We start from the raw sequence: 17,717 nt of genomic DNA, 5'->3' as shown, positions 1-17,717 counted from the left end.
TGAAGTGTTCTGAAGTCTGTCATCTTTATATGAGGCCTCTGAAGGACCTTTGATTAAGGACGTTAGCTAGTGATCACAAAGTAACTGGTTCGTAAGGAAAGTTAGAACATAAAACGGTTTATGATTGTCTCTCTCTCTCTCTCTCTCTCTCTCTCTCTCTCTCGCTCTCTCTCTCTCTCTCTCTCGTCACAATAAGGAAACACTTTCTCTGTGCAGGGCACTTCCATACCTTCACTATCATTCACTGTAGTGTCTCTTTCTGCTCAAAACCAGGTCTCTTTCAGCTCAAAACCAGGTCTCTTTCTGCTCTAAACCAGGTCTCTTTCTGCTCAAAACCAGGTCTCTTTCTGCTCAAAACCAGGTCTCTTTCTGCTCAAAACCAGGTCTCTTTCTGCTGTAAACCAGGACTCTTTCTGCTCAAAACCAGGTCTCTTTCTGCTCTAAACCAGGTCTCTTTCTGCTCAAAACCAGGTCTCTTTCTGCTCAAAACCAGGTCTCTTTCAGCTCTAAACCAGGTCTCTTTCAGCTCTAAACCAGGTCTCTTTCAGCTCTAAACCAGGTCTCTTTCAGCTCTAAACCAGGTCTCTTTCAGCTCTAAACCAGGTCTCTTTTAGCTCAAACACATGCACTGTAACACGTGTAGCAGTAAGACCAGACAGTCAGACCTGTGGATGAACCAGTCTAACCCCCCCCATCTCCTCTCCTCCTCCACCCCAGGGCGGTGTGCCAGCTGTGGGGATAATGTGGTGGGTGAGGGTACCGGCTGTACCGCCATAGACCAGGTCTTCCACGTGGACTGCTTCATCTGCATGACCTGCAGTGGCAGGCTGCGCGGGAAACCCTTCTACGCCGTGGAGAAGAAGGCCTACTGCGAGCCCTGCTACATCGTGAGTCTCAGCCCATCTGTAAACACACACACACACACACACACACACACACAAAAACCCTTCTACGCCCTGGAGAAGAAGGCCTACTGCGAGCCCTGCTACATCGTGAGTTACACACACTCACACACACAAACACACAGTGTGTAAAAGTTCTACTGAGCCCTGCTACATTGTGAGTCTCGACCCATCCACCAATTTATTTCATGACTTTACTTGTTGTACCCAGCACCTGTAAGTGACAGGATGTGTGAAACTGGTGCTCTTTCACTTCACACATCCTGCCTGCTCTCTGTCTTTCTGCCATCCAGAAGAACCATACAGAGAGAGTAGTTATCATGACTCCTCCTGAACATCACCACCTCCTGAGTTAGAACAGAGAGAGTTGCCGTGTCTCCTCCTGAGGTAGAACAGAGAGAGTTGTCGTGTCTCCTCCTGAGTTAGAACAGAGATAGTTGTCGTGTCTCCTCCTGAGTTAGAACAGAGAGAGTTGTCGTGTCTCCTGAGTTAGAACAGAGAGAGTTGTCGTGTCTCCTCCTGAGTTAGAACAGAGAGAGTTGTCGTGTCTCCTCCTGAGTTAGAACAGAGAGAGTTGTCGTGTCTCCTCCTGAGTTAGAACAGAGAGAGTTGTCGTGTCCACCTGAGTTAGAACAGAGAGAGTTGTCGTGTCTCCTCCTGAGTTAGAACAGAGAGAGTTGTCGTGTCCTCCTCAGTTAGAACAGAGAGAGTTGTCGTGTCTCCTCCTGAGTTAGAACAGAGAGAGTTGTCGTGTCTCCTCCTGAGTTAGAACAGAGAGAGTTGTCGTGTCTCCTCCTGAGTTAGAACAGAGAGAGTTGTCGTGTCCTCCTCAGTTAGAACAGAGAGAGTTGTCGTGTCTCCTCCTGAGTTAGAACAGAGAGAGTTGTCGTGTCTCCTCCTGAGGTAGAACAGAGAGAGTTGTCGTTTCTCCTCCTGAGTTAGAACAGAGAGAGTTGTCGTGTCTCCTCCTGACTTAGAACAGAGAGAGTTGTCGTGTCTCCTCCTGAGTTAAAACAGAGAGAGTTGTCGTGTCTCCTCCTGAGTTAGAACAGAGAGAGTTCTGTCCATGCTCTGAGAATGCGCCCTTGGAATACCTTCCTGGCCCTGCAACTGTTGACCAAACTAAAAGCCTCACTCATGTCGGCCTCGGAGAGCAGGTTCACCCAGTCCTCTGTGGCAGCGGGGGCCCTCGTGCACAGCTTGGTGTTGTTTTTGTCAAAGTGTGCATAAAATGAATTGAGTAGAGAGGTAACGTTAGGTAGATCACAGCTGGGTCTTCCTTTGTAATTCGTAATGGACTGTAACCCTTGCCAGATGGGATTCCACCTTGTAAATATCAACAATATATAAGTGTAAACAACAACGCAAAAAACAAACACAAATAAACAGAAACAACACATCCTCCATACCTCATACACCATACCGCATACATCATATCTCATACACCATACCTCATACACCATACCTCATACATCATACTTCATACACCATACCTCTACACCATACCTCATACATCATACTTCATACACCATACCTCATACACCATACCGCATACATCATATCTCATACACCATACCTCATACACCATACATCATATCTCATACACCATACCGCATACATCATATCTCATACACCATACCTCATACACCATACCTCATACATCATACTTCATACACCATACCTCTATACCATACCTCATACTGTTATGCAGGTGAATGAGGACCCAAAAGCGACTTGGCGAAAACAGAGTCTTTATTCCAGTAAAGGAAATAGGCAATACTCCTAGACAAATCGGAGCAGAAAACAAAACATAAAAAACTAATTCCACTCGTAGTGACGAGGACAGACTGGAGACTCGACCATAAACTGTAGGTTGCCTCGGGAAGGCAACGACCGTAGCAGACTCAGACACCTGCTCACACGCAGCATCTGAGGGAAACAAGACACGACAGGGCGAGACAAAGACACAGCACGGTGAACAATATACAAGGATCCGACAGGACAGAAACGGAAGACAGGGGGAGAAATAGGGACTCTAATCAGAGGGCAAGATACGGAACAGGTGTGAAAAGATTAGATGATTGATTAGGGGAATAGGAACAGCTGGGAGCAGGAACGGAACGATAGAGAGAAGAGAGAGAGGGGGAGGGAGAGACGAACCTAATAAACCAGCAGGGGGGAAAGGGAAAGCAAACCTAATAAGACCAGCAGGGGGAAAACGAACAGAAGGGAAAGCAAAATGACAAGACAATATAAGACAAAACATGACACATACACCATACCTCATACACCATACCTCTACACCATACCTCTACACCATATATCATACCTCATACACCATACCTCATACACCATACCTCATACACCATACCTCATACACCATACCTCATACACCATACCTCATACACCATACCTCTACATACCATACCTCTACACCATATATCATACCTCATACACCATACCTCATACATCATACCTCATACACCATACCTCATACACCATACCTCATACACCATACCTCTATACCATACCTCATACACCATACCTCTACACCATACCTCATACACCATACCTCATACACCATTTATTTTTTATTTTTTATTTCACCTTTATTTAACCAGGTAGGCAAGTTGAGAACAAGTTCTCATTTACAATTGCGACCTGGCCAAGATAAAGCAAAGCAGTTCGACAGATACAACGACACAGAGTTACACATGGAGTAAAACAAACATACAGTCAATAATACAGTATAAACAAGTCTATATACAATGTGAGCAAATGAGGTGAGAAGGGAGGTAAAGGCAAAAAAGGCCATGGTGGCAAAGTAAATACAATATAGCAAGTAAAACACTGGAATGGTAGTTTTGCAATGGAAGAATGTGCAAAGTAGACATAAAAATAATGGGGTGCAAAGGAGCAAAATAAATAAATAAATTAAATACAGTTGGGAAAGAGGTAGTTGTTTGGGCTAAATTATAGGTGGGCTATGTACAGGTGCAGTAATCTGTAAGATGCTCTGACAGTTGGTGCTTAAAGCTAGTGAGGGAGATAAATGTTTCCAGTTTCAGAGATTTTTGCAGTTCGTTCCAGTCACTGGCAGCAGAGAACTGGAAGGAGAGGCGGCCAAAGAAAGAATTGGTTTTGGGGGTGACCAGAGAGATATACATGCTGGAGCGTGTGCTACAGGTGGGAGATGCTATGGTGACCAGCGAGCTGAGATAAGGGGGGACTTTACCTAGCAGGGTCTTGTAGATGACATGGAGCCAGTGGGTTTGGCGACGAGTATGAAGCGAGGGCCAGCCAACGAGAGCGTACAGGTCGCAATGGTGGGTAGTATATGGGGCTTTGGTGACAAAACGGATTGCACTGTGATAGACTGCATCCAATTTGTTGAGTAGGGTATTGGAGGCTATTTTGTAAATGACATCGCCAAAGTCGAGGATTGGTAGGATGGTCAGTTTTACAAGGGTATGTTTGGCAGCATGAGTGAAGGATGCTTTGTTGCGAAATAGGAAGCCAATTCTAGATTTAACTTTGGATTGGAGATGTTTGATATGGGTCTGGAAGGAGAGTTTACAGTCTAACCAGACACCTAAGTATTTGTAGTTGTCCACGTATTCTACACCATACATCATACACCATACCTCATACACCATACCTCTACACCATACCTCATACACCATACCTCATACATCATACCTCATACACCATACCTCATACACCATACCTCATACACCATACCTCATACACCATACCTCATACATCATATTCATACACCATACTTCATACACCATACCTCATACACCATACCTCATACACCGTACCTCATACACCATACTTCATACACCATACCTCATACACCATACCATACTTCCGGCGCCGACTGAGATGGCCGCCTCGCTTCGCGTTCCTAGGAAACTTGCAGTTTTTTGTTTTTTTACGTGTTATTTCTTACATTAGTACCCCAGGTCATCTTAGGTTTCATTACATACAGTCGAGAAGAACTACTGAATATAAGATCAGCGTCAACTCACCATCAGTACGACCAAGAATATGTTTTCCGCGACGCGGATCCTGTGTTCTGCCTTACAAACAGGACAACGGAATGGATCGCATGCAGCGACCCAAGGAAACGACTCCGAAAAAGAGGGAAACGCGGCGGTGTTCTGGTCAGACTCCGAAAAAGGGCACATCGCGCACCACTTCCCAGTATTCTTCTTGCCAATGTCCAGTCTCTCGACAACAAGGTTGATGAAATCCGAGCAAGGGTGGCATTCCAGAGGGACATCAGAGACTGCAACGTTCTTTGCTTTACGGAGACATGGCTTACTGGGAAAACGCTATCCAGGGCGGTGCAGCCAACGGGTTTCTCCACGCATCGCGCCGACAGAAACAAACATCTCTCTGGTAAGAAGTGGCGGGGGCGTATGCCTCATGACTAACGGGACATGGTGTGATGAAGGAAACATACAGGAACTCAAATCCTTCTGTTCACCTGATTTAGAATTCCTCACAATCAAATGTAGACCGCATTATCTTCCAAGAGAATTCTCTTCGATTATAATCACAGCCGTATATATCCCCCCCAAGCAGACACATCGATGGCTCTGAACGAACTTTATTTAACTCTTTGCAAACTGGAAAACATTTATCCGGAGGCTGCATTCATTGTAGCTGGGGATTTTAACAAAGCCAATCTGAAAACAAGACTCCCTAAATTTTATCAGCATATCGATTGCGCAACCAGGGGTGGTAAAACCTTGGATCATTGTTACTCTAACTTCCGCGACGCATATAAGGTCCTGCCCCGCCCCCCTTTCGGAAAAGCTGACCACGACTCCATTTTGCTGATCCCTGCCTACAGACAGAAATTAAAACAAGAGGCTCCCACGCTGAGGTCTGTCCAACGCTGGTCAGACCAAGCTGACTCTACACTCCAAGACTGCTTCCATCACGTGGACTGGGACATGTTTCGTATTGCGTCAGATGGGAATATTGACGAATACGCTGATTCGGTGTGCGAGTTCATTAGAACGTGCGTCGAAGATGTTGTTCCCATAACAACGATAAAAACATTCCCTAACCAGAAACCGTGGATTGATGGCAGCATTCGCGTGAAACTGAAAGCGCGAACCACTGCTTTTAATCAGGGCAAGGTGTCTGGCAACATGACTGAATACAAACAGTGCAGCTATTCCCTCCGTAAGGCTATTAAACAAGCTAAGCGTCAGTACAGAGACAAAGTGGAATCTCAATTCAATGGCTCAGACACAAGAGGCATGTGGCAGGGTCTACAGTCAATCACGGACTACAAGATGAAATCCAGCCCAGTCACGGACCAGGATGTCTTGCTCCCAGGCAGACTAAATAACTTTTTTGCCCGCTTTGAGGACAATACAGTGCCACTGACACGGCCTGCAACGGAAACATGCGGTCTCTCCTTCACTGCAGCCGAGGTGAGTAAGACATTTAAACGTGTTAACCCTCGCAAGGCTGCAGGCCCAGACGGCATCCCCAGCCGCGCCCTCAGAGCATGCGCAGACCAGCTGGCCGGTGTGTTTACGGACATATTCAATCAATCCCTATACCAGTCTGCTGTTCCCACATGCTTCAAGAGGGCCACCATTGTTCCTGTTCCCAAGAAAGCTAAGGTAACTGAGCTAAACGACTACCGCCCCGTAGCACTCACTTCCGTCATCATGAAGTGCTTTGAGAGACTAGTCAAGGACCATATCACCTCCACCCTACCTGACACCCTAGACCCACTCCAATTTGCTTACCGCCCAAATAGGTCCACAGACGATGCAATCTCAACCACACTGCACACTGCCCTAACCCACCTGGACAAGAGGAATACCTATGTGAGAATGCTGTTCATCGACTACAGCTCGGCATTCAACACCATAGTACCCTCCAAGCTCGTCATCAAGCTCGAGACCCTGGGTCTCGACCCCGCCCTGTGCAACTGGGTACTGGACTTCCTGACGGGCCGCCCCCAGGTGGTGAGGGTAGGCAACAACATCTCCTCCCCGCTGATCCTCAACACGGGGCCCCACAAGGGTGCGTTCTGAGCCCTCTCCTGTACTCCCTGTTCACCCACGACTGCGTGGCCACGCACGCCTCCAACTCAATCATCAAGTTTGCGGACGACACAACAGTGGTAGGCTTGATTACCAACAACGACGAGACGGCCTACAGGGAGGAGGTGAGGGCCCTCGGAGTGTGGTGTCAGGAAAATAACCTCACACTCAACGTCAACAAAACTAAGGAGATGATTGTGGACTTCAGGAAACAGCAGAGGGAACACCCCCTATCCACATCGATGGAACAGTAGTGGAGAGGGTAGCTAGTTTTAAGTTCCTCGGCATACACATCACAGACAAACTGAATTGGTCCACTCACACTGACAGCGTCGTGAAGAAGGCGCAGCAGCGCCTATTCAACCTCAGGAGGCTGAAGAAATTCGGCTTGTCACCAAAAGCACTCACAAACTTCTACAGATGCACAATCGAGAGCATCCTGGCGGGCTGTATCACCGCCTGGTACGGCAACTGCTCCGCCCTCAACCGTAAGGCTCTCCAGAGGGTAGTGAGGACTGCACAACGCATCACCGGGGGCAAACTACCTGCCCTCCAGGACACCTACACCACCCGTTGTTACAGGAAGGCCATAAAGATCATCAAGGACATCAACCACCCGAACCACTGCCTGTTCACCCCGCTATCATCCAGAAGGCGAGGTCAGTACAGGTGCATCAAAGCTGGGACCGAGAGACTGAAAAACAGCTTCTATCTCAAGGCCATCAGACTGTTAAACAGCCACCACTAACACTGAGTGGCTGCTGCCAACACACTGTCATTGACACTGACCCAACTCCAGCCATTTTAATAATGGGAATTGATGGGAAATGATGTAAATATATCACTAGCCACTTTAAACAATGCTACCTTATATAATGTTACTTACCCTACATTATTCATCTCATATGCATATGTATATACTGTACTCTACATCATCGACTGCATCCTTATGTAACACATGTATCACTAGCCACTTTAACTATGCCACTTTGTTTACTTTGTCTACACACTCATCTCATATGTATATACTGTACTCGATACCATCTACTGTATGCTGCTCTGTACCATCACTCATTCATATATCCTTATGTACATGTTCCTTATCCCCTTACACTGTGTATAAGACAGTAGTTTTGGAATTGTTAGTTAGATTACTTGTTGGTTATCACTGCATTGTCGGAACTAGAAGCACAAGCATTTCGCTACACTCGCATTAACATCTGCTAACCATGTGTATGTGACAAATAAAATTTGATTTGATTTGATTTGATTTACATCATACACCATACTTCATACACCATACATCATACCTCATACACCATACTTCATACACCATACCTCATACACCATACTTCATACACCACACATCATTCCTCATACACCATACCTCATACACCATACTTCATACACCATACCGCATACACCATACCTCATAAACTATACCTCATACACCGTACTTCATACACCATACTTCATACATCATACGCCATACTTCATACACCATACCTCATACCTCAATCTTCATACACCATTCCTCATACACCATACCTCATACATCATACCTCATACACCATATATCATACCTCATACACCATACCTCATACATCATACCTCATACACCATATATCATACCTCATACACCATACATCATACCTCATACACCATACATCATACCTCATGCACCATACCTCATACACCATACCTCATACACCATACCTCATACTTCATACACCATACCTCATACACCATACTTCATACACCATACTTCATACACCATAACTCATACACCATACTTCATACACCATACCTCATACACCATACCTCATACACCATACCTCATACACCATATATCATACCTCATACACCATAACTCATACACCATACCTCATACATACTACAGCACAGCCGCCATGCGTTCGTGTCCTTAGCCGGAGACCTCAGTATGTTGACTGCAATGGCCCTGTCCTCTAGCACCAACCTAGTGTTAATCCAGGGCTTCTGATAGGGGAAGTAGCAAACCTTCACTGTGGGGACATCGTCGCTGATGCATTTCCTGATGAAGCCCGAGACGGAGATGTTATCGGCAGAGTCTCGGAAAATATCCCAGTTAGCGCTAGCAAAGCATCCTGCAGCGTAGCCTCCGCTTCATTGGATCATTTCTCTACGGAGCGTGTCACGGGTACTTCCTGGTTTGAGCTTCTGGTTGTAAGCAGGAAGCAGGAGTATAGAGTCATGATCTGATTTGCCCGAATGGAGGACGAGGGAGGGCTTTGTACGCTTGATTGTGAGTATGGTAACAGTGATCTAGGTCTCTATCGCCCCCTAGTGGTGAAGGAGATGAGTTGATGAAATACAAACAAGGAAAGCACCTTTCGTTTTTACTAAACACTAAAATAGTATGTAGTTGGACTAGTACACTGTATGCAGTTTAAGTAAGTAGTAGACAAGACATATTTGTGACACGCCTGTGTCTTTTTAAGGATTAGACAGACTGTTCTGTGTGTCCCACGTGGCATCTTATTCCCTTATTAAAGCCCTGGTCCAAAGTAGTGCACTATATTGGGAAGATCACTACGGGCCCTGGTTCAAAGTAGTGCACTATATCGGGAAAATCACTGTGGGCCCTGGTCCAAAGTAGTGCACTATATAGGATAGCATTTAGGACATGTGTGTCTCCATGCAAGCAGCTCAGTATTCTGATCCATACTACTTTATCTGGAGGTTCATCTGATAGGGAGATGAGACACAGTGGAAACGCACTGCAGCTGTTAATCGACTATTAAAATCACATTAGAACGTTACATTGGATGACTTCCCTTTGTAGACTGGATAACAAATCATATTCCCTCTTCTACGTCTAACCCCCCCCACCCACCCACCCACTGTTTCTGAGTCTCTTCATTCATTTTTGTTTTCTCCAAAAAATGTCATTTTAAAAAGTATTTTATTCAATTCAACCGAAGAGTGAACAGAGAGACAGTTCAGTAAGATGTGAACAGAATGACAGTAAGATGTGAACAGAATGACAGTAAGATGTGAACAGAATGACAGTAAGATGTGAACAGAGGGACAGTAAGATGTGAACAGAATGACAGTAAGATGTGAACAGAGGGACAGTAAGATGTGAACAGAGGGACAGTAAGATGTGAACAGAATGACAGTAAGATGTGAACAGAATGACAGTAAGATGTGAACAGAATGACAGTAAGATGTGAACAGAATGACAGTAAGATGTGAACAGAGGGACAGTAAGATGTGAACAGAATGACAGTAAGATGTGAACAGAATGACAGTAAGATGTGAACAGAATGACAGTAAGATGTGAACAGAATGACAGTAAGATGTGAACAGAGGGACAGTAAGATGTGAACAGAATGACAGTAAGATGTGAACAGAATGACAGTAAGATGTGAACAGAATGACAGTAAGATGTGAACAAAGGGACAGTAAGATGTGAACAGAATGACGGTAAGATGTGAACAAAGGGACAGTAAGATGTGAACATAGGGGCAGGACAGTAAGATGTGAACAGAATGACGGTAAGATGTGAACAAAGGGACAGTAAGATGTGAACATAGGGACAGTAAGATGTGAACATAGGGGCAGGACAGTAAGATGTGAACAGAGGGACAGTAAGATGTGAACAGAATGACGGTAAGATGTGAACAAAGGGACAGGACAGTAAGATGTGAACAGAGGGACAGTAAGATGTGAACAGAATGACGGTAAGATGTGAACAAAGGGACAGTAAGATGTGAACAAAGGGACAGTAAGATGTGAACAGAGGGACAGTAAGATGTGAACAGAGGGACAGGAAGATGTGAACAGAATGACAGTAAGATGTGAACATAGGGGCAGGACAGTAAGATGTGAACAGAGGGACAGTAAGATGTGAACAGAGGGACAGTAAGATGTGAACAGAGGGACAGTAAGATGTGAACAGAATGACGGTAAGATGTGAACAAAGGGACAGGACAGTAAGATGTGAACAGAGGGACAGTAAGATGTGAACAGAATGACGGTAAGATGTGAACAAAGGGACAGTAAGATGTGAACAAAGGGACAGTAAGATGTGAACAGAGGGACAGTAAGATGTGAACAGAGGGACAGGAAGATGTGAACAGAATGACAGTAAGATGTGAACATAGGGGCAGGACAGTAAGATGTGAACAGAGGGACAGTAAGATGTGAACAGAGGGACAGTAAGATGTGAACAAAGGGACAGTAAGATGTGAACAGAATGACAGTAAGATGTGAACAGAATGACAGTAAGATGTGAACAAAGGGACAGTAAGATGTGAACATAGGGGCAGGACAGTAAGATGTGAACAGAATGACAGTAAGATGTGAACATAGGGACAGTAAGATGTGAACAGAGGGACAGTAAGATGTGAACAGAATGACAGTAAGATGTGAACAGAGGGACAGTAAGATGTGAACAGAATGACAGTAAGATGTGAACAGAATGACAGTAAGATGTGAACATAGGGGCAGGACAGTAAGATGTGAACAGAGGGACAGTAAGATGTGGACAGAATGACAGTAAGATGTGAACAGAATGACAGTAAGATGTGAACAGAATGACAGTAAGATGTGAACAGAATGACAGTAAGATGTGAACAGAATGACAGTAAGATGTGAACAGAATGACAGTAAGATGTGAACAGAATGACAGTAAGATGTGAACAGAATGACAGTAAGATGTGAACAGAGGGACAGTAAGATGTGAACAGAGGGACAGTAAGATGTGAACAGAGGGACAGTAAGATGTGAACAGAGGGACAGTAAGATGTGGACAGAATGACAGTAAGATGTGAACATAGGGGCAGGACAGTAAGATGTGAACAGAGGGACAGTAAGATGTGGACAGAATGACAGTAAGATGTGAACAGAATGACAGTAAGATGTGAACAGAATGACAGTAAGATGTGAACAGAATGACAGTAAGATGTGAACAAAGGGACAGTAAGATGTGAACAAAGGGACAGTAAGATGTGAACAAAGGGACAGTAAGATGTGAACAGAATGACAGTAAGATGTGAACAGAATGACAGTAAGACGTGAACAGAATGACAGTAAGATGTGAACAGAATTACAGTAAGATGTGAACAGAATTACAGTAAGATGTGAACAGAATGACAGTAAGATGTGAACATAGGGACAGTAAGACATGAACAGAGGTTCCAGTAAGATGTGAACAGAATGACAGTAAGATGTGAACAGAATGACAGTAAGATGTGAACAGAATGACAGTAAGAAGTGAACAGAATGACAGTAAGATGTGAACAGAGGGACAGTAAGATGTGAACAGAATGACAGTAAGATGTGAACAGAGGGACAGTAAGATGTGAACAGAGGTTCCAGTAAGATGTGAACAGAGGGACAGTAAGATGTGAACAGAATGACAGTAAGATGTGAACAGAGGGGACAGTAAGATGTGAACAGAGGTTCCAGTAAGATGTGAACATAGGGGCAGGACAGTAAGATGTGAACAGAATGACAGTAAGATGTGAACAAAGGGACAGTAAGATGTGAACAGAGGTTCCAGTAAGATCAGGGTTTCTTGAGAAAACATTTCCACAATCGATTTTGTTTGTGCAAATTTGTCAACGTAGGTAGTTGCTGTTTCAAAGATCTGATTTGACCTCTAAATTTGTCTCTCTTGCAAAAAAAGAGATTTGATCTCAATGAGAATAGCCTGCATTAAAATGATATTGCTTTACTTCTCAACAGGGAAGTTATAAGTTCAAAGTGAAACCACACTAGAATGGTCTATTTCTAATTGAGGAATTCAGTCTGGCGTTGCATCATAGTATGTTGTGTCTCTGATGTTCTTGGGCTTTCCTCTCAACTCTCAACTTCCTCAATCCACTTCCCCAAGTTATGCACAGATCAGAGGGAGATGACCCATATAAAGTTACCGAGGGTCAAAGTTCATACCCCAAAGAACATGTTAACCTCTCACCATTACCAATAACAGGGGAGGTTATTATTTACAATTAGTGACGACAAAATGACACAGTCCATTTATTTTTATTGGGAACAAAATAATCTGAAACACAAGCAAAACAAGCAGCAAAATGCATTCAACAAGTTTGTAGCATCACAAGCTTGATGTAGTCATTGCGTGCTAAGAATATGGGACCAAATACAAAACTTTTGACTACTTTGTTGATAAGAATATTTAGAGGTATCAATCATTTACATTTACATTTAAGTCATTTAGCAGACGCTCTTATCCAGAGCGACTTACAAATTGGTGCATTCACCTTATGACATCCAGTGGAACAGTCACTTTACAATAGTGCATCTAAATCTTAAAGGGGGGGGGTGGGTGAGAGGGATTACTTCATTTTGACCCCTACCTTTTTGAGATTTTGTATTCATATATTTTTTACACTATAGATCAGTATTAGAATGATTTATTTTACAAGGTCATTATTATCTTTATCAAGGGTGTCACTAATGTCGGGACCCTACTGTAGATAATATGTTCTTATAATTTCCGAACAGCATTATCATGTAGTCGTTATATCATAGTCGCCATTATCATATAGTCGTTATATCATAGTCACCATTATCGTTTAGTCGTTATATCATATTCGCCATTATCATATAGTCGTTATATCATAGTCACCATTATCATATAGTCGTTATATCATAGTCGCCATTATCATATAGTCGTTATATCATAGTCACCATTATCATTTAGTCGTTATATCATAGTCGCCATTATCATATAGTCGTTATATCATAGTCACCATTATCATATAGTCGTTATATCATAGTCGCCATTATCATATAGTCGTTATATCATAGTCGCCATTATCATTTAGTCGTTATATCATAGTCGCCATTATCATATAGTCGTTATATCATAGTCACCATTATCGTTTAGTCGTTATATCATAGTCGCCATTATCGTTTAGTCGTTATATCATAGTCGCCATTATCATTTAGTCGTTATATCATAGTCACCATTATCATTTAGTCGTTATATCATAGTCGCCATTATCATATAGTCGTTATATCATAGTCACCATTATCATATAGTCGTTATATCATAGTCGCCATTATCATATAGTCGTTATATCATAGTCGCCATTATCATTTAGTCGTTATATCATAGTCGCCATTATCATATAGTCGTTATATCATAGTCACCATTATCATTTAGTCGTTATATCATAGTCGCCATTATCATATAGTCGTTATATCATAGTCGCCATTGTGGTCCTGTGTAGCTCAGTTGGTAGAGCATGGCGCTTGTAACGCCAGGGTAGTGGGTTCGATCCCCGGGACCACCCATACGTAGAATGTATGCACACATGACTGTAAGTCGCTTTGGATAAAAGCGTCTGCTAAATGGCATATATTATTATTATATTATTATATATTATTATCATATAGGCGTTATATCATAGTCACCATTATCATATAGTCGTTATATCATAGTCACCATTATCATATAGTCGTTATATCATAGTCACCATTATCATATAGGCGTTATATAATAGTCACCATTATTGTACAGTCATTATTCCATAGTCATTATCCCATAGTCATTATCTCATAGTCATTATCTCATAGTCACCATTGTCATATAGTCATTATCTCATAGTCACCCATATCATGGAGTCCTTATCTCATAGACACCCATTATCATATAGTCATTATCTCATAGTCATTATCTCATAGTCATTATCTCATAGTCACCCATATCATGGAGTCCTTATCTCATAGGCACCCATTATCATATAGTCATTATCTCATAGTCATTATCTCATAGTCATTATCTCATAGTCACCCATATCATGGAGTCCTTATCTCATAGACACCCATTATCATATAGTCATTATCTCATAGTCATTATCTCATAGTCATTATCTCATAGTCACCCATATCATGGAGTCCTTATCTCATAGGCACCCATTATCATATAGTAATGATCTCATAGTCAAAATGATCATATAGTCATTATCTCATAGTCATTATCTCATAGTCATCCTTATCATATAGTCAGTATATTAGAGGTTGACCGATTATGATTTTTCAGCGCCGATACCGATTACTGGAGGACCAAAAATAAGCCGATACTGATTAATCGGCCAATTTTTTTTTATTTTTTTTGTTGTAATAATGACAATTACAACAAAACTGAATGAACACTTATTTTAACTTAATATAATACATCAATAAAAATCCATTTAGCCTCAAATAAATAATAAAACATGTTCAATTTGGTTTAAATGATGCAAAAACAAAGTGTTGGAGAAGAAAGTAAAAGTGCAATATGTGCCATGTAAGAAAGCTAACGTTTCAGTTCCTTGCTCAGAACATGAGAACATATGAAAGCTGGTGGTTCCTTTTAACATGAGTCTTCAATATTCCCAGGTAAGAAGTTTTAGGTTGTAGTTATTATAGGAATTATAGGACTATTTCTCTCTATACCATTTCTATTTCATATACCTTTGACCATTGGATGTTCTTATAGGCACTTTAGTTTTGCCAGTGTAACAGTATAGCTTCCGTCCCTCACCTCGCCCCTATCTGGGCTCGAACCAGGAACACATCGACAACAGCCACCCTCGAAGCAGCGTTACCCATGCAGAGCAAGGGGAACAGCCACTCTAGGTCGCACCACGCTAACTAGCTAGCCATTTCACATCGGTTACAACAGCCTAATCTCGGGAGTTGATAGGCTTGAAGTCATAAGCAGAGCAATGCTTGAAGCACAACGAAGAGCTGCTGGCAAAACGCACGAAAGTGCTGTTTGAATGAATGCTTACGAGCCTGCTGCTCCCTACCACCGCTCAGTCAGACTGCTCTATCAGATCATAGACTTAATTATATCATAATAACACACAGAAATACGAGCCTTAGGTCATTAATATGGTCGAATCCGGAAACTATCATCTCGAAAACAAGACTTTTATTCTTTCAGTGAAATACGGAACCGTTCCGTATTTTATCTAACGGGTGGCATCCATTAGTCTAAATATTCCTGTTACATTGTACAACCTTCAATGTTATGTCATAATTACGTAAAATTCTAGGCGGCCCAAACTGTTGCATATACACTGACTCTGCGTGTAATGAACGCAAGAAAAGTGACACAATTTCACCTGGTTAATATTGCCTGCTAACCTGGATTTCTTTTAGCTAAATATGCAGGTTTAAAAATATATACTTCTGTGTATTGATTTTAAGAAAGGCATTGAATTTCATGGTTAGGTACACATTGGAGCAACGACAGTCCTTTTTCGAGAATACCACCGCATCGATTATATGCAACGCAGGACACGCTAGATAAACTAGTACTATCATCAACCATGTGTAGTTAACTAGTGATTATGATTGATTGATTGATTGTGTTTAATGCTAGCTAGCAACTTATCTTGGCTTACTGCATTTGCGTAACAGGCAGGCTCCACGTGGAGCGCAATGTAATCAGGTGGTTAGAGCGTTGGACTAGTTAACTGTAAGGTTGCAAGATTGAATCCCTGAGCTGACAAGGTAAAAATCTGTCGTTCTGCCCCTGAACAGGCAGTTAACCCACTGTTCCCAGGCCGTCATTGAAAATCAGAATGTGTTCTTAACTGACTTGCCTAGTTAAATAAAGGTAAAATAAAGGTGTAAAAAAAAAATGGTGTCCAAAAATACCGATTTCCGATTGTTATAAAAACTTGAAATCGGCCCTAATTAATCGGCCATTCAGATTAATCGGTCAACCTCTAGTATATATATCCATATCTATATCTACCTGTATCTATATCCATATCTATAACCATATCTATATTCATAACAATCCATATCTATATCTATATTCATAACAATCTATATCTATATTCATAACAATCTATATCTATATCTATATTCATAACAATCTATATCTATATCCATAACAATCTATATCTATATCTATATTCATAACAATCTATATCTATATCTATATTCATAACAATCTATATCTATATCTAACAATATATCATAATAACAATCTATATCTATATCATAACAATCTATATCTATATCTATATTCATAACAACAATCTATATCTATATTCATATCTAATCTATATCTATATCTATATCATAACAATCATATCTAATCTATATCTATATCTATATTCATAACAATCTATATCTATATCTATATTCATAACAATCTATATCTATATCTATATTCATAACAATCTATATCTATATCTATATTCATAACAATCTATATCTATATCCATAACAATCTATATCTATATCTATATCTATATTCATAACAATCTATATCTATATCTATATTCATAACAATCTATATCTATATCTATATTCATAACAATCTATATCTATATCCATAACAATCTATATCTATATCTATATTCATAACAATCTATATCTATATCCATAACAATCTATATCTATATCTATATCTATATTCATAACAATCTATATCTATATCTATATTCATAACAATCTATATCTATATCTATATCTATATTCATAACAATCTATATCTATATCCATAACAATCTATATCTATATCTATATTCATAACAATCTATATCTATATCTATATTCATAACAATCTATATCTATATCCATAACAATCTATATCTATATCTATATTCATAACAATCTATATCTATATCCATAACAATCTATATCTATATCTATATTCATAACAATCTATATCTATATCTATATTCATAACAATCTATATCTATATCTATATTCATAA

General features: G+C 41.3%; 1 protein-coding gene across 2 annotated transcripts in view; it reads left to right on the top strand.

Annotated features, from left to right (window-relative positions):
* LOC123996316 (LIM domain containing preferred translocation partner in lipoma) overlaps positions 1-17,717 on the top strand; it is a 436,125-nt gene that overhangs the window by 336,233 nt on the left and 82,175 nt on the right. For both annotated transcript variants that reach the window (XM_046299668.1, XM_046299676.1), the window contains one exon: positions 718-887. In XM_046299668.1, the coding sequence (XP_046155624.1) occupies positions 718-887 (170 nt within the window). The remainder of the gene's footprint in view (positions 1-717; positions 888-17,717) is intronic.

This window comes from Oncorhynchus gorbuscha, linkage group LG02, assembly GCF_021184085.1.
Source record: "Oncorhynchus gorbuscha isolate QuinsamMale2020 ecotype Even-year linkage group LG02, OgorEven_v1.0, whole genome shotgun sequence".
Classification (NCBI taxonomy): domain Eukaryota; kingdom Metazoa; phylum Chordata; class Actinopteri; order Salmoniformes; family Salmonidae; genus Oncorhynchus; species Oncorhynchus gorbuscha.
Note: the sequence above shows the minus strand (reverse complement) of the source record. Positions and strands in the feature narration are given on the sequence as shown.